The following is a 25,868-nucleotide window of genomic DNA, read 5'->3' on the forward strand; positions in this document are numbered from 1 at the left end:
CAATTTATTTCAATTATTTATAAGATTCTGTAATAATTTTAACCTATGCCTTTTACCAAGGATCACTAACATATGTATACCTGCACGTGAGGGTATACCTACGTACAGAAGCATATAAACATGCTTTGTAATATCAATTAAAAATAAATGAACATAAGGCATGAAGTTGAAGAGTGTCATTATATAAAAGTGAGTGAGTTACCATGACCCTAGACGTAAGAGTAAAACATCTGAGTCCAGTAAGTTTTTTATCACTTTGCTCATATTGCCCAAAGCACTTAACAAAATGAAAACACTTAGAAGGTAGACACTAAAATCTCGCTAAGATTGAGTTTCTAATATTAAAAAAAAAAAACTGGTTCTTGGGTCCAAGAAATAATTAAGTGGGACTTCAACTTTTGAAATCTAATCATTTTTCAATTACCGTATCCACTAAACTACCATATGCTTTAAGAGAAAACCGTTACTTTTGGAAGTTATAGTGAAATGGCAACAAAATATCTATCAATGATTTTTTACAAAACACTTACAATAAGATTTGGAACTTTTTAATGGTTACTTTCACAGCTATTGGATAGAAGGAATGATAACGCTAAAGTAAAGTGTGTCCTGAAAATACAAAGTCAGGAATTTGTTAAAGCTGTCCCTGTTAACAGACTGATTTCATTAGAAAATCTGGAAAGAACATAAATACGTAAATACGAGAGGTATTTATAAGTACTTTATTAATTTAAAAAAATGGCTTAAAGGCAAAAAATCCTTTCTATAATTCTCAGTTTACTGCATACTAACCACTGCATTGCATATCTATTTGTGTAAAATTATATTTCTCATTTAAACAGAAAACGGCAGTGTAGCAATTATGAAATTATTGTGGATTCTAGATAGAGTGATCTTAAAATTTATTGTCAAAATCAGGACACTTTTGAGAGTTAAAGGGAACATTTTTATAATTCCATCAGGACAAAAGGCATAAACTGATACTAGATCCAGCAAACAAGAAAGTATGGTCATCCTAGTTTTAGAGAATATTGCTCTAATTAATAATACCATCGTGAAGCTTTTAAATTAATGTTACAAATAAAACCTGACTAGAGAGGGAATAAACATTAACATTTCCTTACCAATATCAATGTATTTGGGATCCATAGGAGTGCCAATAGAATTACAAAGAACAAGCACAAACTGCAAATGAATAAAACAAAGAGTTATCAGTACCCCTGCTCATGTGCAATAAAGGAAATAATACTTAATGTATACCATGCTTATCCCTTTTTCAAGTATGGCTAACCGGGAAATTGACAAAAATTATTAGGTGCAAAGAATAACAAACAAAAACAAAGATAATCTAGAGCATTAGAAATAAAGGTGAATTAAAATTAAACCAAGGCTCATTTCTCAATATAATTGAACACTGTAGTTTTTAAGAGTACACTTAAGAAACTCAAGTGCCCTGGCTACTTTTCATTATTTATACTTCTGAAATTCCCAATCAGCTATAATTTCAAAATTCATTTCTATCTACAATCAGCTATTTAAGAGCTAACTTAATTTGTTACCGTTGCACCAAATGTTTCCATCTCGTTCTCTTCCTTTGAAGCAATATATAAATAACATGAGAAATTGAGAAAAAAAAAATCTGTTAATTGAGAAAAGACACAGTCCAACCTAGTGAAAAATGACATACAATGTCCATTAGTTAACAACACAAATAATTACCAATGATTAATATTAGGAAAAATAATCAAGCAAAATTCACAGTTTACATCATATTATTCTAAAGTGATAATCTAATCCTTCTTAGTATTACTCTTTCTGTATGTTGTACTAAGAATAATATTTTACTTAGATGTTTTCCTGACTAGAATAACAATTTCAAATAAACCAACTATTTATATATAAATACAGACTTTGTCTCTCAAGTAAAACTCGTTTTATTTCACAAACATAAACTAAATGATAAACATTCTTTTCCATGTTTCAGCTAAGTAACTAATTCGTTCATAAAATAAACAATATCAACTGTGAGTACTATGCTCCTTTAAAAAATCACCTATATGAGACCAGTCAACATACGCTAAAGCGAAGATGAGAAGCTAATAGCAGAAAGGGAAACCAGATTAATGAAAATGGAAAAACCAGAACGGAAATAATGAGAATGTTGTCACACTGTGAAAAATGTAACCAATGTCACTGAATAATTTGTATAAAAAAAAAAAAAAAATTTTTTTTTATTGTTAAATGGGACCCTAATTTGCTGTGTAAATGTTCACTAAAAACACAATAAAGTATTATTTAAAAATTAACTCTTTTCATTTTTATCATAGTTATATATTCCATGGTTTAATGACTCAAAGAGTTCCTAAGACTTCTTCAAAAACGGCAGTCCCCCCATCTTCCCGTTTCCTGCTCCCCATTGAAAAATATTTTCAGATCATTTAACTCATCGTTTTGGTATTAACTTCCACAAATCGAAGTAACATGTGCATTGCTCTACTTCTTAGGTGGTTTTTGTTTGTTTTTTTTAAGTTGGGAACATTATCTATTAACTGCCCACTAGGAAAATATTTACCGGTCTTTCACTCCCCCTTCCCCAGACCCCACCACACAAGAGCAAACTTCCATCCTTCCATCTTTTCACTCATAATGTAATCTTGTTAAATATTTACTTTCATATGTATATTATACTTTAATTAAGTTTTTTTTAATTAAAAAAATTCACTGCTTACATCATTATGACTATGCAAATGCTCTTCACAGCTAAGCCATGATGTACGTCACAATTTCTTTCCCTTTCAAGCACATTTTGTTCTCTCTGTAGTTGAAAATTGTCTTTAGTTTTTCTCTTCACTTAGTTTTCCATCTACTTATTACTAACTCAAGACCTCAATTATCCCTGAGTTATTGCTCCTCTCAATGGGTTCAAACATATTAGATATTCCATTAATTTCATCTTCTAGAAATTTCTTTTGGAGCCTTCTGACCTGCTGTCATCTTATCTGATGACTAAGTAAGCATAGTACACAACTGTCAGAGGATATTGCTCTTCACCATTGTTGGAAGCCCCTTCTCCTCTCTCTTGTGTTTCTGGAGTCCTGTTTCCTTCTCTGTATTGGTTTATTCCTCATTTTGGTAGGCCATATCCTAAAGTAACTTCCTAAGAAAAGGAAGCTTGGGAAGTAAATTTTGGTGACCCTGCACATATAAAAATGTTTTTATTCTACCCTTATACTTAATGTATAGTTTGCTAAAGGTATGGAACTCTAGCTGGGAAATCATTTTCCTTCAGAATTTAGAAGGCAATTCTCTGAAGTATTGCTGTTGACAAGTCTAATGCCACTATGATTCCTGGTCCTATGAAACCTGTTTTTCCTCTCTGAAAGCCTGTAGGGTCTTTTTGTCATCCCCCATGTTCTGAAATTTCACAGTGATGCGCCTTGTTGTGGGTCTATTTCTACTCATGGTGCTAGGTATTCAGGCAGCCCTTTCAATCTAGAAACGCAAGGAAAATATTCTTGACTTCTGTTTTCAAATTTACTTCCTTCCATTTTGCCTGTTCACTCTTTTTAGAAACATTATTCCAGTGCTGAGCTTCCAGGACTCATCCTCTGATTTTCTTATCTTTTCACTCCTAATTTCTATTTCCTTGTCTTTTTGCTCTACTGTATAGTTTTCCTTCATTTATCTTCCAATGTTTCTACCAAGTTTTCATTTTTATTATCTTACTTGTAATTTCTAAAAACTTTCTTTTTATAGCATCCTTTTCTTATTTTACGAATATGATATCTCTTCTTAAAAAGCTGAGGATAACAATAGTGTTTTTTGAAATGACAGCTCTTTTGAAGTCTTCTTCAGGTATGTCTGCTTCCTCCAACTTGTATTTATTTTGGTCTTTTCCTGTTAGATTAGACGCTTTCCTCAAATGCCCCATAATCTGTGTCTATCTGCTTATATTTAAGAGTAGATACTAAAAAGCTGTTTGGAAGCCATTTGCCTATGGCTAAGCCTCCTTGACTGTGGTCTTCAATGCAAAGTGTCTGGGCAGGGCTGTTTCCTTGGGGTTTCTCAATATCAGTATCTTCAGAGGTTTTTTCTCTTGAACTGGTCAGAATCTCCAGAGAAGACTCTTCCAATCGCATATGAGAAAGCTGTATGTTTAGCTGCCAGTATTCTGGGAACCAAGTGGGACAACAAGGCTGGAAGTAACATTGAGGAGTAAAATTTTAAGATAATTGCTGGTTTAAGCAAAGTTTCTCCACCCTCAGCTGTGACTGGTGTCCCTCAGTCCAGCATAAATGCTAGTCTTCTGAGGTGGTAGAAAGACAGTTGCCTATGGGTTCAGTACATGGGAGAGGACCTGGAAATTTGCTTCTTTATATGTCTTTTTTTTTTTTTTTTAAGTTTCCTCCTTCCTGCATAATATCTGGTAGTTCTAAATTGCTTTTCTGTTTGCTTCTCTCTCCCACCAGGTACCACTTTCTGTAATGTAAACTGCTTGCTTCTTTGCTTTCTCCACCAATGGCTTAAGATTCAGCTTTCTTAGGTCAGTTAAGGTAATTACCACTAATCCATCTATTCTCTAACCTCCAAAATTTTGTTGCCGTTTTCTCTCTTTTTGGTCCCTAGGGGCTCATGGCTTTTTTTTTTTTTAAATACCTTTACTGTTGTTTTAGTGAGCTACAGGAGAGAACTGAGCCAAATGTGGCTGTTCAAACTGCCACCTTTAACCAAAATCTCTATAGTTTTTAATGAAACAAAATAATTTATAACATAGCCAAAGAAATTAGTAGTCCTTTTCTGAAAAATTTACATACCTTTGAAACTAAGTCGCTAGTATACTTTTTATAAAAGACACTCTTTACATTATTCATTTTATGCTATGAGACACTGATTTTTAAAGCAATAGAACTGCAAATAAAGTACATTTCTCATTGTCAAAAGCAATCAAAACTGTCAGAAATGGTCACTGTTACATAATTTCTTGAGCATTTATACCAGATATCTGGTTATTCATTTTTTCTTACGAAATTTTAACTTAGAATAGGATTTTGGTATTTTAGGTAAGTTTCAGAGACAAAAAGCTTAAGAACTATGCTAGTTAGTATGAACTACCAACGGATTAGCTAATTGAAGAAAAATGTCAGGAGACACAGAACCAATGAAGACACATAGTTGTCCAAAACAGATGTCTAAAGAGACATGATGAATAGACCACATAATGTAGTTGGCCATATAGAGGCTGTGCTAGAGAAAACAGATAATTATAGCTCAACTCTGCTAAGTAGTTAACCCACCTATGTTTTAAGATAATCATGAACACCTACCTGAGGATGATTTTCATCAGCTTTCGTAGCCAAAATGCAGAAATCTCCACAGGTAGTAACAGAAATGAGACTCTTCACGTATTTAACATATTTCTCATTGTTTTTTGTATCCCAAAAGACCACACAGTACTCTGGACGATCAGGTCTGGTATATGCATAAACTACAGTATTCGCGCAATAGCCCCACTAGGAAGAAAAGAAGAAGGAAAAAAGGGAAGGGAGAGAGAGAAGGGAAGGAGAAAGGAAGGAAGAGAGAGAAAGATATTTAGTATCGGGAAAGAAAAATCATATTATATTTTTACTGTAGAAATACTATAACGTATGGTTTACCAGTCCTAACAAATGTATTATATTCTTCAGAGGACGGAGGACTGAACATTCTGGTTAATACTGTTATTCATAAAAATTATTTAAAAAGTGTAAAATAAAGATATTTATAAAACAAAGAATGTGCCAAATAAATAAATTTAGTCTGTTTAACTTTCCTTACTCTAATTTGCAATTTTTAAGCTTCAGTGGTGAAAAGTTCAGATTTTTCAATGGTCAGTAATGGGTGGTTGGGGGAAGAGCAATTCCTGTCAAAAGTTTTAAGTCTCGGTTCCCAAGCCAAAATTCAAAAGTAGTTGCTCTGCCTTTTTATCCTCGCATTTTTTATATTTGTTTTCATCAGAGTAACATACTTACATAATTTATAGTCAAATAATTCTACATGGCTTATTTAAAACAAACAAAAACAAAATGCAAACATCCCTCCTCCAATTTCCCCTCCAAGGTAACCATTTCTAACTCTTTTAACTGAACTTGTTTTGGTCATTATCTCCATGTCCATATTTGGTATTAATCTATTGATTATGGTACTGTTTATAGAAGAGAATTTAGCTCTCATGTACCACCCTTCCCCATCATACACTTAATGTTTTCCTTTCCATTTAAATTTCCCAATTTACTTATATTGCAATTTTTAATAAATCAATATTCAATGTTAACATTATTATGATCGTATATACTATTCAAGGAGCCCTGGTGGGGTTCAGCTGCTAACCAAAAGGTCGGAAGTTTGAATCCACCAGCCACTCCCTGGAAACCCTACAAGGCAGTTCTACTCTGTCCAATAGGGTCACTACAAGTCAGAACTGACTTGACACCAATGGGCTTTTTTTTTTACAGGTTTTTTACTACTGAAAGCTAAGCCACGTTTAGCTGTTTGTACTACAGTTAACTTTTTTAAAATAAACTTTTTACTTTAAAATAGTTTACAATAATTCACAAGGAAGTTGCAAAGGTAGTACAGAGTTCCCATACAACCCTCACAGAATTTCCCCTATAGTTAACAACTTGCATTTTCATGGTTTATTTGTCACAACTAAGAAACCAACATTGATACATTACTACTAACTAAACTCCACACTTCATTTGGATTTCATTAGCTTTCCCCTAATGTCTTTTTTCAAGCTCAGAACCCAATCCAGGACATATTACATTTAATCATCATGTCTCCTTAGGCTTTTCTGTGCTAGGACAGTTTCTCAGTCTTTCCTTGTTCTTCATAACCTTGACATTTTGAGGGGTGCTGGTCAGGTATTTTGTAGAATGTCTCTCAATTTGGGTTTGTCTGATGTTTTTCTCACAGGTAGACTGGGTTTTTAGGAAGAATATCACAGAAGTGAAGTGTTCTTCTCATCATGTCCTATCATGTCACTAGAATAGCCTCCTTTCTACTAGTTTCTAAAACAAACGAGGATACAAATATAAGCTAGAAACCAGTATTTTGAGTTAGAACAAAATTATTTTGTAAAAAACACTTTTTAAACTAGGTCTTAATACTCACCTTGTAATCAGGTCGAATATTCGCAAAATATATAAAAGAATCAACAGCTAGGGCAATTTTCAGTCCACTTCCTTCCCAAGATAGTGCAGACATCTGCTTTCCAGGAACTTTCAAAGTACCAAGATGCTGAAAGAAAAAAAAAAAAAAGTTTAACCTAAAGTATCACAATTAACTCAAATACAATCACTTCACAGATGAAAACTGGTATGGAAATTATTATTTTTTTTTTATACTTTAGATGGAGGTATAGAGAACAAACTAGCTTCTCATTACACAATTAGTACATATATTGCTTTGTGACACTGGTTGCCAATACCACAACATGTCAACACTCTCCCCTCCTTGACCTTGGGTTTCCTATTACCAGCTTTCCTGTTCCCTCCTGCCTTCTCGTCCTTGCCCCTGGGCTGGTGTGCCCCTTTAGTCTCATTTTATTTTATGAACCTGTTTAATCTTTGGTTGAAGAGTGAACTCATTACTGAGATAAAAGGGTGTCTGGGGCCATACTCGGGGTTTCTCCATTCTCTGTCAGACCAGTAAGCCTGGTCTTTGTGTTTGTGTGTGTGTATGAGTTAGAATTTTGATCTACATATTTCTCCAGCTCTGACCCTCTATTGTGATCCCTATCACAGCAGTCAGTGGTGGTAGCCCGGTACCATGTAGTTGTGCAGGACTCTGTCTGATGGAGGCTGTAGTACTTGTGGTCTATTAGTTCTTTGGACTAATTGTTCCCTTGTGTCTTTGGTTTTCTTCATTCTCCCTTGTTCCAGACGGGGTGAGACCAGTGAAATATCTTAGATGGCTGCTCCCAAGCTTTTAAGACCCCAGAAGCTACTCACTGAAGTAGAATGTAGAACATTTGGTATAAAAATTATTTTGTAAAAGATAATTACTTCAATAACATTTTCCTTTAATCTTTATAGTGAAAATCATGCATATGATAGAAAAAATTTACAAATTATATCCAAAGAATTTAATACCAAATTTCATCAAATCTAAGATGTCATTGATTTAAATATGCATTTTTACTTTTATGAGTAACAAGGAGAGAAAAAAACACATTGCTAATTAAAACATGACAGATTTGATTATAAGATACATCCCAATTTTAGAGGTTATAAAACATTAAAATCATGCTTCTTCAAATCAGTGAAATATCGTACCAGTGGTGTAGTGGTTAGGAGCTACAGCTGCTAACCAAAAGATCAGTAGTTCAAATTCACCAGGAGCTCCTTGGAAAGCCTATGGGGCAGTTCTGCTCTGTCCTCTAGGGTTGCTATAAGTCAGAATTGATTCCACAGCAATGGGTTTTAAGCTCAATCCTAAAGTCTTGCCTCCCTCTTTCATCCCCCACCAGCAAGGTGTCACCAAGTCCTATTGCTTTTACTCCTTTCTATCTTCCATTACAATAGCCTCATTTCTTAACTGACTCATCATAATACCCTCCTAATTACAATTCTGATCATTCGTTCCTTTCCTTATTCCCATCCTCTATCCCAAATCCAATCTCTACTTTAGTGTCACAATTATCTTCCTAGAGCACAAACCTGATCATTTTCTATACTGCAGTATAAAAACATACAGTAATAAAAAAAAAAATTTAATAGCTTTTTTTCACCATCACATTCTTTAGTACGGTGTCATGGATTGAATTGTGTCCTCCAAAAACACGTGTCAACTTGGTTAGACCATGATTCCCAGTATTGTGTGGTTGTCTTCCATTTTGTGATTTTCCTGTGTGTTATAAATCGTAATCTCTGCCAGTGGTCAAAGAGGATCCGAGGTATATAACACCCTTGCTCAGGTCACATTCCTGATCTAGCATAAAGGGAGTTTCCTGGGGTGTGGCCTGCACCACCTTTTATCTTAAAAGAGATAAAAGGAAAAGAAGGCAAATAGAGAGTTGGGGACCTCCACCAAGAAAGCAGTGTCAGGAGTACAGCACATCCTTTGGACCTGGGGTTCCTGAGCAAAGAAGCTCCTAGTCCAGGGTAAGATTGATGGGAAGGGCCTTCCTCCAGAGCCAAAAGAGAGAAAAAGCTTTCCCCTGGGCTGACACCCTGAATTTGGACTTCTAGCCTACTAGACTGTGAGAAAATAAATTTCTCTTTGTTAAAGCCATCTACCTGTGGTATTGAGACAGATGGGGTTAACTGTGCTGGCAGAACAAAAGAGCTGTTAAAAGATTACCATCTAGAAGTTGGGTAAACAGGAACCACACCCTGTCAAAATGAGAGAGGTTGAAACAATCCGTGAATTACTATCTCCTTCTTAGTGTTTTTCTAGTCCCTGCCCCCTTTACAGGCTCCTCCATGTGCAGAAGAACAAAGGATGACCACTGTTTAACCTTCCTTAGCCCTCCGAAGATGGCGATACAGTGCCAAAGATCAGTGTGCTTGCACTATATCCCATAATAAGTGATACCAAGGGCTGCCAAGAGGACTCCATCTTGAATATCAGTGGGTTCCATCTTGGATTCCAGACGCGTGCACAACCTAATTAACATGCACCACCATTCTGAGAAGTACCCGCCCCTTGAAAAAAAGTCCACTAAACATTCATTACTCTCTTGTCTCCACCGAACCCACGTAAGCCCTATCCTTGCTTCCCTTTTCAAGTCAGTATTTTGGAGAAGCTTAGTCCCCCGCTGACTCCTTTTGCTTGAGTCAGCAAGATAAAGCTTACTGAAGATAAGTTTGACTTTCATGTGTATTCTCACCCAGGAAAAGACAAGGACCCTTTGTATCAGATTGGAGATTGGTAACAATATTTGTTATAGCAGCACTAGATAAATAAGATACATAGTATACATGCCTTTTTCCATTTGGTCCTAAACTTCATTCTTTGGCTTAATGTTCTACTATTTAACCATAATTACTGTGCATTCACTCACAAGGAACTACTGTGTCTCCATACTTTTGGGACCATATAATACTCTTTTTGCCTGAAATCTCCTCTCCTTCCCTCTACACCTGTCCTGTCTTTACTGTTCCTTGTCCTCCTGCAGTATCCTATTCATCCATCAAGATAAAATTCAAATATTGCTTCCTCAATGAGTCCTGCCTTCTTCCCTCCCTATATGGTTTTAGAGAATCTAGACAGCGAGACCCCTGAGAGCACTAACTTTATCACAATCACATTTATTTCCCTATCCCTTAACAGATTACTCGGTAAACAGATTTTCATAAATATCTCTTAAGTAAGTAAATGTATCATGGATTCAAATTAATTTCTTCATATATTAACGTAAAAGAAAAATAAAAAACCCAAACCCATTGCCACTGAGTCAGTTCCAACTTACAACAATGCTATAGGACAGAGTAGAATTGTCCCATAGGGTTTCGAAGAAGGGGCTGCTGGATTCAAACTGCCAACCTTTTGCTTAGCAGCCAAGCTCTTAACCACTGCGTCACCAGGGGACAGCACATTTTATTACTGAATTAATGAGTGAATAAATGGATGCAATAACTTTTTTAATGTGGTCATAAAAAGACAAATACTTTTATAATCTATACGTCTTTCACAGAGCAGTATAATGCCAAGAATTTCAATAATTTGTATTGATATCCCTTATTCTAAACATGTTCTAAAGTCTGATTTATTGAACTCCATTTGGCCAGGGAAACCAAGGGGGAAAAAAAAGTTTTAGCCTGGAGTAGAGGGAGGGACAGTCCAATAAATCTGTCTTGCTGCCTGTATGGAACCAAAGGAGGACAAGCAAGCTCTGAGGATACAATTCTTGGTTTTGACACATTCACAACGGGAGGAGAATAGGCCAACTTCTAGCTGTGTAACATAGCCAGATGGTGGCAGCAGCAAGAAAAGGAAATCTAGTCTTAGTAAGCATTTAGTGTCCTAGTCATCTAGTGCTGCTATAACAGAAATACCACAAGTGGATGGCTTTAACAAACAGAAATTTATTTTCTCACAGTTTAGGAGGCTAGAAGTCAGAAGTCAGAATTCAGAGTGCGAGCTTGTCGTGGATTGAATTACGTCCCCCAGAAAATGTGTGTATTAACTTGGTTAGGCCATGATTCTCAGTATTCTGTGGTTGTCCTCCATTTTGTGATTGTAATTTTATGTTAAAGAGGATTAGGGTGGGATTGTAACACCCTTCCCCAGGTCACATTCTTGATCCAATGTAAAGGGAGTTTCCCTGGGGTGCGGCCTGCACCACCTTTTATCTCTCAAGAGATGAAAAGGAAAGGGGAGCAAGCAGAGAGTTGGGGACTTCATGCCACCAAGAAAGAAGCACCGGAAACAGAGCGATTCTTTAGACCCAGGGTTCCTGTGCAGAGAAGCTCCTAGTGAGTGGAAGACTGACAAGAAAGACCTTCCTCCAGAGCCGACAGAGAGAGAAAGCCTTCCCCTGGAGGTGACACCCTAAATTTGAACTTTTAGCCTACTTTATTATGAGAAAATAAACTTTGTCAAAGCCACCCACTTGTGGTATTTCTATTATAGCAGCACTAGATAACTAAGACACAGCTCTAGGGGAAGTCCTTCTCTCTCCGTAGGCTTAGGAGGAAGGTCCCTGTCTCTTGAGTTTCTGCTTCCTGGTTCCTTAGAGATCTCCATGTGTCTTGGCATCTATCTTACCCCATATCTCTGTTTCTCTCACTTGCTTGTTTAATTTCTTTTTATATTTCAAAAGAGACTTAACATATATCCTAAACTAATCCTGTCTCATTAACATAATAAAGACATCCCATTCCCAAATGGGATTATAACCACTGGGATAACCCATAAACCCACTGCCATAGAGTCGATTCCAACTCATAGCCACCCTATAGGTCAGCGCAGAGCTGCCCCATAAGGTTTCCATGGAGCGGCTGGTGAATTCAAACTGCCAATCTTTTTGGTTAGCAATCAAACGCTTAACCACTGGACTACCAGAGCCAACCACAGGCATACAGGTTAGGATTTACAACACAAAATTTGGGGGGACACAATTCAATCCATAACACTGTGATAGGCATTTTCTCATTGTTATCTCATTTAATCTTTATAACAGCAACACAAGGTATTAGCTTTCTCTCAGAAATTGAGTAAACGGAGTCTTAGAAGTTAAATAACTTCTCTAAGATCAAACTACACTGTAGAATTCAAAAGCCAGGTCATTCAGGCTACAAACCCCAGGCTCTCTATGATACCCTACAAGGGCTAAGACCACAGTGCAAAAAGATGAAGACCCTAATCCTCATATTAAAAACTAAATTCTTACCTGAAGTTTTCCTTAAGTTTAAATCTTCAGATAACTTTCTTCTAAGTTATCTTCTCTCTTAACAATAACATAAATCCAAAAATAAATTCCCCGTTTATTCATCTATTCAAAAAATATTAAAACCAAAAAACCAAACATGTTGCCATCGAGTTGATTCCAACTCATAGCAACCCTACAGGACGGAGTAGAATTGCCCCACAGGATTTCCAAGGAGTGGCTAGTAGATTCGAACTGCCGACCTTCTTATTAGCAGCTGGGCTCTTAACCACTGCACCACTAGGGCTCCTCAAAAAATATTAAATGACTATAATGCCCTGAAAAACTATGTTAGGTATTTTCAATTGCAGTTGTACCAAAAACCGCTTAGGTCTCAATTTAATGAATAACATTGTATTTCAAGACGAAGCAAACAGGCCTTAGAACCCATGTTTTTCCACTTGGGGGAGGCTGAAGAAATAAAAATAGATAAAATGACATAATGAAAAGTAAGCCAATGGTGAATAGCAAAAATAAACAATATGAATTTGAATTAAGGAAGGTGTAGGAATATAAATAATTCAGATTTTTAAGTATTTAGGAACCTTGAAAACTACACTCTTGATTTTCCTTAGTGTTTACATCTACCAAAAATATTGTTAGCTGACAATGTACACAGAGCATCTATTCCTTATAGTGCATTTTATTGGATATTTTGAGATACTCATTCAAAAGTGTTATGGATTGAATTCAGTCCCCCAAAAATATGTGTTGTAAATCTTAGCCTCTACATCTGTGGTTATAATCCCATTTGGGAATGGGTTGTTTTTGTTGCGTTAATGAGATGGATTAGTGTGGGGTATATTTTGAGTCAATCTCTTTTGAAATATAGAAAAGATTAAATGAGCAAGTGAGAGAAGCAGAGATGGGGGGAGACTGATGCCCAGCCACATGAAGATTGCCCAGGAGCAGAAGCTCAGAAGAGACAGGGCCCTTCCTCTAAAGCTGACAGACAGAGGAAGCCTTTCCCTAGAAACAGCACCCTGAATTCAGACTTCTAGTCTCCTAGAATGTGAGAAAATAAATTTGTTTGTTAAAGCCATCCACTTGTGGTACTTCTGTTATAGCAGCACTAGATAACTGGACAGAATTTGGTACCAAAAGTACGGTGCTGCTCTAACAGATACCTACAATGTGGAAGTGGTTTTTGAATTGTGTAACAGGTAGAGGCTGGAAGAGTTTTAAGGTGCCTAATAGTAAAAGCCTAGATTGCCTTGAACAGACTGTTGGTAGAATTATGGATGTCAAAGGCAGTTTTGGTAAGGGCTCAGAAGGAAGTGAGGAGAGCCTTAGAGAAAGTCTGTACAGTCTCAGAGAATATATATGGCACCAGCAATAGAATGTTGCTAGATATGTGGATGTTAAACACGCTTCTGGGAGCTTTAAGAGAAAATGATGAACATAAGATTGCACAATGGAGGAAGGGCAATACTTTTTATGTAGTGGCAAAGAACTTGTCTGAATTATGTTCAAATGCTTTGTGGGAGGTAAAACCTGTAAGTGATGAATTTGGATATCTGGCTGGGGAGATTTTTAAGCAAGATCTTAAATGGAACATAAGGTTTCTCCTTGCCACTAATAGGAAAGAGACAGACTTAAAAATGAACTATGTAAAATGAAAAACAGACTTAAATATTTGGCCTAGAATGTTCATGAAGGACATGGCTACACAAACTTTTGTTAAAGAGTGACTGATGGATCTAACCAACTACCGAAGCAGAAAACCCATCCGTTGAGACTGAAGAGGACTGAGAAAGAATGAAATAGCGCTGTCTGCCTCTTGGAATTCTACAGGCAGGAAACATGTCAAAGGTGCTACTTCTGTTGTCCTTCAAGAAATGAAAAGGACCATCTCTGGAGCAGCTCAGAGTTCTGCAGAACTGTTGGAACGAGGACAGGAATAGGGCCTTCTCAGTTTCAAAGGGTGGGGCCATGGACTTCTGGTTTCAAAGAGTCAGATCTTTGCCAACTTGGTTCCAGAGTGAGAGGCTTCAGCTGAGGTGTGCCACAAGGATAGAACCACCACCCAAAGCCGAGTGAGTGGGAATGCCATGCCCAGGGGGTAGAAGAATGGGGACTGCCGGGGCCAAGGGGATGGGGTTGCCACTCAGATGGACTGGGAGAATGGGGCCTCCCAAAGCTGAGGGAACAGAGTTGCCATCCAGTGAGCCTGGAAGGTAGAGCTGAAGCCCAGGGCCAATGGGCCTCCACCCAGAATCCAGAAGGTGTGGCTAACGCCTACAGTCTGCAGGGCCAGGCATTGCCCAGATGGTCTCAGAAAAGACAGGATTATTTTCAAGACTTGAGAGCTGATGTAATTTGTTCTGCTGGGTTTTGAAGTTGCCTGGTGCCTGTTCTCCTTTCTTTTCCTCCAGTTTCTCCCATTTGTAATGGAAATGTCTATTCTGTGCCCATTCTACCATTGTAATTTGGAAGCAGATAACTTGTATTCTAGATTTCACAGGTTCACAGATGAAGACGAATTTTGATACACCTAAAGTCTCACTGATATTTGATTTTAGATGATTCAGAAGATGAAATTTTGAACTTGGAGTTGATTTAAGACTTTTGGGATGATGTGATGGGATGAACATGTTTTGCACGTGGCAAGGACATGAATTTTGAGGGGCCAAAGGGTGAAATGTTATGGATTGAATTGTGTCACAAAAAAACTTCTATTGTAAATTCTAGCCTCTATACTTGTGGAATGGGTTGTGTTTGTTATGTTAATAAGAAAGTATAGGGTGTACCTTGAGTTAATCTCTTTTGAGATAGAAGAGATTAAAGAAGCAAGTGAGAAAAGCAGAGATGGCAGAAGAAAGATGCCAAGCCACATGCAGACTGTCTAGGAGCAGAAGCTCAGAAGAAACAGAGACCTTCCTCCAGAGCTGACAGAGAAAAGAAAGCCTTCCCTGAGAGCAGATACCATGAATTTAGACTTCTAGCCTCCTCAACTGTGAGAAAATAAATTTTTGTTTGTTAAAGCCATCCACTTTCGGTATTTCTGTTATAGCAGCACTAGATACTAAGACAAAAACATCAGATGACACCATTTCTTACCCTTATGGAAATTATGCTCCACTCCGGGAAGAAAACATTAAGCATAATAACAAAATAACTAGGAAAGGCTTTTGTACAGCTAAAAATACATATTATTGTAGTCTGCGGTGAATGTACAAAAACTCACAGAATATCTAAAAGGAACTGAACACAGTCTAGAGCCAGAAAATAAAATAGGTAAAAATAGTCTAGTTATTAAGTTCTAATTTTCTAAATCTTTTAACATTCACCATTTATTACTTCTCCTACTTGATATTTTCCAATGCTATTTCAAAGAAATTCTCTTTAGAAATTAAATTCATTAATAATAGCATTGAAAAAGATAATACATGCATTTATGGAACTAAATATATTTTAATACAGTATAATATAAGATTAATTATTAAGACAGGTTTTCTTAAAATAATTGATTATTTCACAACATTAGAAGCTGAGTTAGGGACAGACAGATACATATGCTTAATATCTAAGCACATTTAAAATATCACATTTAAAATCAGGAAAATTAATATGAAAACTAAGTTACACTAAAAACTACCCAAAAGCAGTCTGTGAAGAGATTTAAGATCCCAGAGAAAATATTCTAACTCCATAGTGATTTCTTATGCCGAAGAAATTTTCCAAATGGTGAGATTATAAAATAAATTCCATGATAAAATGCAAATGTGAAGACCTGTAATATGAAGACATTAATCAAAGACCTACACCTAAGAGCGCATCATTTGTACTCACGATATCCCTAAAAGAAAAATATGAAAAGTATTTACCTTTTCTTCCACTCTTTTTTCCCCTACCAGGTTCACTGCCCATTTAAATGGAAAGAAAGAAGATAAAATCTTCAATACTTTTACCTCACCAAATGGAGTGTAAAATTGCACAGTGTTCACATCTTTATCCTGAGCGACTGCCTTCTGGGATCCTGCCACAGCTAACACAGTGCCAACGTGGTTCCACTGGATACTTACTACATACATGCCAGTATCAATTAAAACAGGATCTAGTCAAAAAGAAAAAAATTACCTAACTGTTGGTAAAACACTTAGCTTAGAGAACTTTAAAACCTTAAGAATAATTCTTAAACTTATTCTTAATTCTCCATATCAAAAAAAAAAATTACCTACTTGGGTCATTCTCATGTCTCATTATTTGGCATCTTCCATTATCAAAACAAATAGCAAGACAAGGACAATCTGGCTCCATGTAGCCTTCTGTGCCATGGTACCAATGTATTCCAGCAATGCTGATTGCTCCAGTGACATTCACCAAACAGCTCAGTTTCATTTTCATCTAAATAAAATTGGCTAGGTTAATATATTACATTTTAAAACAGATCACTATGAATAGAGTATTGCAGAAAGACTACTGAAAATAGAATTTTTAAATCTGGCTTCCATCACTTTCTGGTTTACTGGACCTAGACAAATGACTTCACCTGAGTCTCAGTTTTCTCCATTTGTCAAATGAAAATTAAAGAAAAACTTACAGAATTTTTGAGTCTCAAATGAGATGAAGTACATGAAAGTATTGTGAAAATAGCCAACTATCATAGAGGTTAGCTATTACTACTCCCACCAATGAGTAGATCGATGTAATGTCTTAGCCCTCACTAAAAACAAAACTGCCCATGAGTAAGATCAGAGATCTATCACAGTGAAATCTTGAAAAGCCAGAATTTTTCTTGAGATTATACTACCAGAGCCTATACTATTTGGCCTTCTTTCCAGGTCTGCGTTTTTCTCCCCTACTGTTTAAATCTCCCATTCTTTTTACATTCTCGCTACAAAATTGTCTTTTATATCTGCATGTAAACTTTAGCTTTGGGTATGAAAAACACTTGCAAAAATTAAACTTCACATCATCCTACTCATTAACCTTCTGCTTCAATACACTGAAATCATGTCCTTCACAGCTACCAGAAAATCTGAACTAAAAGCTATACTCTTAACGTGTTGCGTTAATTTACCTTGAATCACCCAAGAAGTTTTTTTTTTTTAATAAAAAAAAGTATTAGACCATTGGGGAAAAAAACCCTGAATTAAAGACTTGCTTAATTTCACAAATCATCATAATAAATAATTGTGTATGCACATATGAATAATATATAAAATCATGATACAAAATTGTATATATAAAACTAATGGATATATGAGCATAATATACTTACCATAAAATTCCCTTGATTATCATAAATGTGTATTTCCCCATTGGCCATTCCAAATAGTAAGACTTTACTGTCTGCAGACCATGCTACATGACATAGCTGTATACCCTTCAAGTCTTTTCCCCAAATACGATTCCCTAAAGCAAAACATATAGCACAATTATTTTTAAATTTCAAGGTCATGATCTTCCAACATTGATCTCAAAGTCTTTGTCTCCCTAAACAGTTCTTGTATTGTTCACAGAACTCATGTATTCATTCAATTTATTTAGTCAATAAATATTTATTAACCTCCTACTATGTGCCAAATGGAGCCCTGGTAACCAAAAGAAAACCAAACCCAGTGCCGTCAAGTAGAGTCGGTTCCGACTCATAGCGACCCTACAGGACAGAGTAGAATTGCCCCATAGAGTTTCCAAGGAGCACTTGGCAGATTCAAACTGCGAGCCCTTTGGTTAGCAGCCATAGCACGTAACCACTACGCCACCAGGGGAGCCCTACTTTAGAAAGAAAACAAAAGCTTTCAAAAACGAAATTCCTTATTCCAGCTTCAAACATTCAGAACATCACTGAGTTCACACTTATCCTCTCTTCTTTGCCTCCTGATAAAAAGGAAGAGGTATCCCCCTACCTTGACTCCCTCGAAGGCTAATCCTTCCACATAGTCTCTGATTCTACCCCTTCCTAGCTTTGCAAAGATCTCCTTTAATTGATTACTCCCCTTCTCTCTTTTGCTTTAAACGTTCTCTCCTGGGCCCTTCTTATCAGCATTTAAGCATACTCAGGTCTATTCCTCTTCAAAACCACCACCTCAACTAAAAAACAAACAAACACAAAAAATACTTCCCACAACCCTAAATTGTGCTACTGGTTACCACCCATCTCTACCATTCCTTTTTCAACCAAACTTCTTGGAAGAGTTATCTACACCTGCAGCCTCTACTTCCTAACCTCCTACTCAACCCTCACTCATCCCAACCTGGATAAAATTGCTTTCATATAGGTTTCTAATGCCTGTTGTTAAATCCAACGGATGCTTCTCCGTTGTTTTTTGTTTTTTTCCTCTTGCACCCCTTCCTTCTTGCTACTCTGTTGCCTTCCATGAGTCCACGTACCCCTTTATCTCCGAGACTGGTATTTTTCAGCATCCTTTATGAAATTCTTTTCTTCTGCCCATTCTTTAAATGTTGCTGGTTCTTATACCACAAATTGTCCTTTGGTTTTTCCATCTATTCCAATGGTTTCAATTAACATCTTTATACTAGTGATTCCCAAAATTATTCCTTCAGTCCTGATATTTCTGAGCTGAAAATTTATATATCTAACTATGGACTGGGCATATTTACTCGGCTGTCCTCAGGCATGACAAAAATCAACATATTCAAAAACAAAATCTTCCCTCAAAACCAGTGTTTCTCCCATGCTTTTCAATTTCAGTGAAAGGCACCACCATCCAAAGTCTACATTTTTATACAGTCTAACAATCATAAAGATAAGTTATATAATTACATAGACATATTTAAAATAATCGTGAAAAATTAATTCAACTTTTTTAAGTACCATGTAGGAAATAAAAAAAGAATAGATACTTTTCTTAAATATACTTAAAAACAAATGGCTAAGAACTAAAAGGTAGTTCTCGAATGGCATCAAAATGGAAATCAACTTTTTTTTTAATTTTTTTATCAGTATACTAACATATAATAATTAACTTAAATGTCTAAAGATAAAAAATAACAGCTAAATCCTGATCTTAATGTCCAGTCAATGCTTACCATCCACCGAACCAACAATCACAGCCCCATCTTCATATACGATGCAGATCTTTTGTCCGTCAGCATTCCAGCTCATACTGCGAACCACTGATTTATTTCTATTGTTGATCATTTCCTCATACCAAGAGCCTGTTTACACATACACACACACACAAAAGAGTTGTAAGTCAAAGTTTTTACATTACATCCATTAAATGGTACTTAAGAGTTGAAAACATTTTTTAAGAATTGAAAACATGCGAGGGGCGGAGCCAAGATGGCGGACTAGGCAGACGTTACCTCGGATCCCTCTTACAACAAAAACACGGAAAAACAAGTGAATCGATCACATACATAACAATCTACGAACCCTGAACAACAAACACAGATTTAGAGACGGAGAACGAACTAATACGGGGAGGCAGCGATAGTTTCCAGAGCCTGGAGCCAGCGTACCAGTCAGGTACGGCACAAGCACAGAGACCTGCTCCACCCCCCTGAACTAACCCCGGGAGGGGGACCAGCTGGTTCCACGGGCGGCATGGGACGCAGCCAGTAGGAGAAGTCCCCCGGAGGCAGTGACTGATCTTGGAGCAGAAAGAGCAGCATCCGAGCCGGGGAACCGTCCAGCAGGGATTTGGACTACACGCAGGTACGCCATAAACACGGAGAGTTGCTCCACCCCCTGAACTAACCCCGGGAAGGGGACCAGCCGGGTCTCGCGGGCGGCGTGGGACGCAGCCGGTAGGAGAAGTCCCCGGGAGGCAGCAACTGGTATTGGAGTGGGGAGAACAGCATTCCAGCCGGGACACTCGGTCGCGGCACAAGCACGGGGAGCTACTCCACCCATCTGAACTAACCCCGGGAGGGGGCCCACCTGGTTCACGGGGGCGGCACGGCCACGCGGCTGGAGGGACGAGAAGTCCCCGGTAGGCAGCGACTGATTTTGGAGTTGAGAGTGCACCGTCCCAGTAGGGGAGCCTTGACGCTGGGCGTGGGGCTGGAAGCGGAGGATCTGACCGTGACTCCAGCGGGCCAGACCCCCTGGGGGCAATCTCCACACAGCCAGCACACATAGGAGACGCGCCCGCGGGAATCTCAGATATAATAGTCATTCCAAGCAAGACAAGCAACTCTGGCTATATTCTGAGGTGCTACTCTCCTATCTCTCTGTTCCCTCCCCCACCCTCCCCAGGCGGCTTCATTAACATCTGAATAGCCTGAGCCAGAGGGAGAACTCTGATAGGGATCTGACTGCAGTTTTTTTTTAGCGGATTTTCTGGAAAAACTAGTTTCCCAGTGATGGCTCGGAGACAACAATCCATATCAAACCACTTAAAGAAGCAGACCGTGACAGCTTCTCCAACCCCCCAAACAAAAGAATCAAAATCTTTCCCAAATGAAGATACAATCTTGGAATTATCAGATACAGAATATAAAAAACTAATTTACAGAATGCTTAATGATATCACAAATGAAATTAGGATATCTGCAGAAAAAGCCAAGGAACACACTGATAAAACTGTTGAAGAACTCAAAAAGATTATTCAAGAACATACTGGAAAAATTAATAAGTTGCAAGAATCCATAGAGAGACAACATGTAGAAATCCAAAAGATTAACAATAAAATTACAGAATTAGACAACACACTAGGAAGTCAGAGGAGCAGACTCGAGCAATTAGAATGCAGACTGGGACATCTGGAGGACCAGGGAATCAACACCAACATAGCTGAAAAAAAATCAGATAAAAGAATTAAAAAAAATGAAGAAACCCTAAGAATTATGTGGGACTCTATCAAGAAGGATAACCTGCGGGTGACTGGAGTCCCAGAACAGGGAGGGGGGACAGAAAACACAGAGAAAATAGTTGAAGAACTCCTGACAGAAAACTTCCCTGACATCATGAAAGATGAAAGGATATCTATCCAAGATGCTCATCGAACCCCATTTAAGATTGATACAAAAAGAAAAACACCAAGACATATTATCATCAAACTCACCAAAACCAAAGATAAACAGAAAATTTTAAAAGCAGCCAGGGAGAAAAGAAAGGTTTCCTTCAAGCGAGAATCAATAAGAATACGTTCTGACTACTCAGCAGAAACCATGCAGGCAAGAAGGGAATGGGACGACATATACAGAACACTGAAGGAGAAAAACTGCCAACCAAGGATCATATATCCAGCAAAACTCTCTCTGAAATATGAAGGCGAAATTAAGATATTTACAGACAAACACAAGTTTAGAGAATTTGCAAAAACCAAACCAAAGCTACAAGAAATACTAAAGGACATTGTTTGGTCACAGAACCAATAATATCAGATATCAGCACAACACAAGGTCACAAAACAGAACGTCCTGATATCAACTCAAATAGGGAAATCACAAAAACAAACAAATTAAGATTAATTAAAAAAAAAAATACACATAACAGGGAATCATGGCAGTCAATAGGTAAAAGATCACAATAATCAAAAAGAGGGACTAAATACAGGAGGCATTGAACTGCCATATGGAGAGTGATACAAGGCGATATAGAACAATACAAGTTAGGTTTTTACTTAGAAAAATAGGGGTATATAATGAGGTAACCACAAAAAGGTATAACAACTCTATAACTCAAGACAAAAACCAAGAAAAACGTAACGACTCAACTAACATAAAGTCAAACACTATGAAAATGAGGATCTCACAATTTACTAAGAAAAACGTCTCAGCACAAAAAAGTATGTGGAAAAATGAAATTGTCAACAACACACATAAAAAGGCACCAAAATGACAGCACTAAAAACTTATTTATCTATAATTACCCTGAATGTAAATGGACTAAATGCACCAATAAAGAGACAGAGAGTCACAGACTGGATAAAGAAACACGATCCATCTATATGCTGCCTACAAGAGACACACCTTAGACTTAAAGACACAAACAAACTAAAACTCAAAGGATGGAAAAAAGTATATCAAGCAAACAATAAGCAAAAAAGAAGAGGAGTAGCAATATTAATTTCTGACAAAATAGACTTTAGACTTAAATCCACCACAAAGGATAAAGAAGGACACTATATAATGATAAAAGGGACAATTGATCAGGAAGACATAACCATATTAAATATTTACGCACCCAATGACAGGGCTGCAAGATACATAAATCAAATTTTAACAGAACTGAAAAGCGAGATAGATACCTCCACAATTATAGTAGGAGACTTCAACACACCACTTTCGGAGAAGGACAGGACATCCAGTAAGAAGCTTAACAGAGACACGGAAGATCTAATTACAACAATCAACCAACTTGACCTCATTGACTTATACAGAACTCTCCACCCAACTGCTGCAAAATATACTTTTTTTTCTAGCGCACATGGAACATTCTCTAGAATAGACCACATATTAGGTCATAAAACAAACCTTTGCAGAGTCCAAAACATCGAAATATTACAAAGCATCTTCTCAGACCACAAGGCAATAAAACTAGAGATCAATAACAGAAAAACGAGGGAAAAGAAATCAAATACTTGGAAAATGAACAATACCCTCCTGAAAAAAGACTGGGTTATAGAAGACATCAAGGAGGGAATAAGGAAATTCATAGAAAGCAACGAGAATGAAAATACTTCCTATCAAAACCTCTGGGACACAGCAAAAGCAGTGCTCAGAGGCCAATTTATATCAATAAATGCACACATACAAAAAGAAGAAAGAGCCAAAAGCAGAGAACTGTCCCTACAACTTGAACAAATAGAAAGTGAGCAACAAAAGAATCCATCAGGCACCAGAAGAAAACAAATAATAAAAATTAGAGCTGAACTAAATGAATTAGAGAACAGAAAAACAATCGAAAGAATTAACAAAGCCAAAAGCTGGTTCTTTGAAAAAATTAACAGAATTGATAAACCATTGGCTAGACTGACTAAAGAAATACAGGAAAGGAAACAAATAACCCGAATAAGAAATGAGAAGGACCACATCACAACAGAACCAAATGAAATTAAAAGAATCATTTCAGATTATTATGAAAAATTGTACTCTAACAAATTTGAAAACCTAGAAGAAATGGATGAATTCCTGGAAAAACACTACCTACCTAAACTAACACATTCAGAAGTAGAACAACTAAATAGACCCATAACAAAAAAAGAGATTGAAACGGTAATCAAAAAACTCCCAACAAAAAAAAGTCCTGGCCCGGACGGCTTCACTGCAGAGTTCTACCAAATTTTCAGAGAAGAGTTAACACCACTACTACTAAAGGTATTCCAAAGCATAGAAAATGACGGAATACTACCCAACTCATTCTATGAAGCCACCATCTCCCTGATACCAAAACCAGGTAAAGACATTACAAAAAAAGAAAATTATAGACCTATATCCCTCATGAACATTGATGCAAAAATCCTCAACAAAATTCTAGCCAATAGAATCCAACGACACATCAAAAAAATAATTCACCCTGATCAAGTGGGATTTATACCAGGTATGCAAGGCTGGTTTAATATCAGAAAAACCATTAATGTAATCCATCACATAAATAAAACAAAAGACAAAAACCACATGATCTTATCAATTGATGCAGAAAAGGCATTTGACAAAGTCCAACACCCATTCATGATAAAAACTCTTACCAAAATAGGAATTGAAGGAAAATTCCTCAACATAATAAAGGGCATCTATGCAAAGCCAACAGCCAATATCACTCTAAATGGAGAGAACCTGAAAGCATTTCCCTTGAGAACGGGAACCAGACAAGGATGCCCTTTATCACCGCTCTTATTCAACATTGTGTTGGAAGTCTTAGCCAGGGCAATCAGGCTAGACAAAGAAATAAAAGGTATCCGGATTGGCAAGGAAGAAGTAAAGTTATCACTATTTGCAGATGACATGATTATATACACAGAAAACCCTAAGGAATCCTCCAGAAAACTACTGAAACTAATAGAAGAGTTTGGCAGAGTCTCAGGTTATAAAATAAACATACAAAAATCACTTGGATTCCTCTACATCAACAAAAAGAACACCGAAGAGGAAATAACCAAATCAATACCATTCACAGTAGCCCCCAAGAAGATAAGATACTTAGGAATAAATCTTACCAAGGATGTAAAAGACCTATACAAAGAGAACTACAAAGCTCTACTACAAGAAATTCAAAAGGACATACTTAAGTGGAAAAACATACCTTGCTCATGGATAGGAAGACTTAACATAGTAAAAATGTCTATTCTACCAAAAGCCATCTATACATTTAACGCACTTCCGATCCAAATTCCGATGTCATATTTTAAGGGGATAGAGAAACAAATCAGCAATTTCATATGGAAGGGAAAGAAGCCCCGGATAAGCAAAGCACTACTGAAAAAGAAGAAGAAAGTGGGAGGCCTCACCTTACCTGACTTCAGAACCTATTATACAGCCACAGTAGTCAAAACAGCCTGGTATTGGTACAACAACAGACACATAGACCAATGGAACAGAATTGAGAACCCAGACATAGATCCATCCACGTATGAGCAGCTGATATTTGACAAAGGACCAGTGTCAATTAACTGGGGAAAAGATAGCCTTTTTAACAAATGGTGCTGGCATAACTGGATATCCATTTGCAAAAAAATGAAACAGGACCCATACCTCACACCATGCACAAAAACTAACTCCAAGTGGATCAAAGACCTAAACATAAAGACTAAAACGATAAAGATCATGGAAGAAAAAATTGGGACAACCCTAGGAGCCCTAATACAAGGTATAAACAGAATACAAAACATTACCAAAAATGATGAAGAGAAACCCGATAACTGGGAGCTCCTAAAAATCAAACACCTATGCTCATCTAAAGACTTCACCAAAAGAGTAAAAAGACTACCTACAGATTGGGAAAGAATTTTCAGCTAGGACATCTCCGACCAGCGCCTGATCTCTAAAATCTACATGATTCTGTCAAAACTCAACCACAAAAAGACAAACAACCCAATCAAGAAGTGGGAAAAGGATATGAACACACATTTCTCTAAAGAAGATATTCAGGCAGCCAACAGATACATGAGAAAATGCTCTCGATCATTAGCCATTAGAGAAATGCAAATTAAAACTACGATGAGATTCCATCTCACACCAGCAAGGCTGGCATTAATCCAAAAAACACAAAATAATAAAGGTTGGAGAGGCTGCGGAGATATTGGAACTCTCATACACTGCTGGTGGGAATGTAAAATGGTACAACCCCTTTGGAAATCTATCTGGCGTTACGTTAAACAGTTAGAAATAGAACTACCATACAACCCAGAAATCCCACTCCTAGGAATATATCCTAGAGATACAAGAGCCTTCATACAAACAGATATATGCACACCCATGTTTATTGCAGCTCTGTTTACAATAGCAAAAAGTTGGAAGCAACCAAGGTGTCCATCAACGGAAGAATGGGTAAATAAATTGTGGTATATTCACACAATGGAATACTACGCATCGATAAAGA

The 25,868-nt window shown here is 37.1% G+C and overlaps 1 protein-coding gene across 2 annotated transcripts in view; it reads right to left on the reverse strand.

Annotated features, from left to right (window-relative positions):
• WDR35 (WD repeat domain 35) overlaps positions 1-25,868 on the reverse strand; it is a 76,970-nt gene that overhangs the window by 45,812 nt on the left and 5,290 nt on the right. Inside the window, exons 5-12 of one of the 2 annotated variants that reach the window (XM_003411904.4) lie at positions 19,409-19,537; positions 17,637-17,770; positions 16,594-16,759; positions 16,324-16,469; positions 7,153-7,278; positions 5,325-5,510; positions 1,560-1,592; positions 1,125-1,185 (exon numbers count right to left, since the gene is read on the reverse strand). In XM_003411904.4, coding sequence (XP_003411952.2) covers positions 1,125-1,185; positions 1,560-1,592; positions 5,325-5,510; positions 7,153-7,278; positions 16,324-16,469; positions 16,594-16,759; positions 17,637-17,770; positions 19,409-19,537 — 981 coding nt within the window. The remainder of the gene's footprint in view (positions 1-1,124; positions 1,186-1,559; positions 1,593-5,324; positions 5,511-7,152; positions 7,279-16,323; positions 16,470-16,593; positions 16,760-17,636; positions 17,771-19,408; positions 19,538-25,868) is intronic. The other variant, XM_003411905.4, reaches the window with a different exon arrangement.

This window comes from Loxodonta africana, chromosome 12 (assembly GCF_030014295.1).
Source record: "Loxodonta africana isolate mLoxAfr1 chromosome 12, mLoxAfr1.hap2, whole genome shotgun sequence".
Classification (NCBI taxonomy): domain Eukaryota; kingdom Metazoa; phylum Chordata; class Mammalia; order Proboscidea; family Elephantidae; genus Loxodonta; species Loxodonta africana.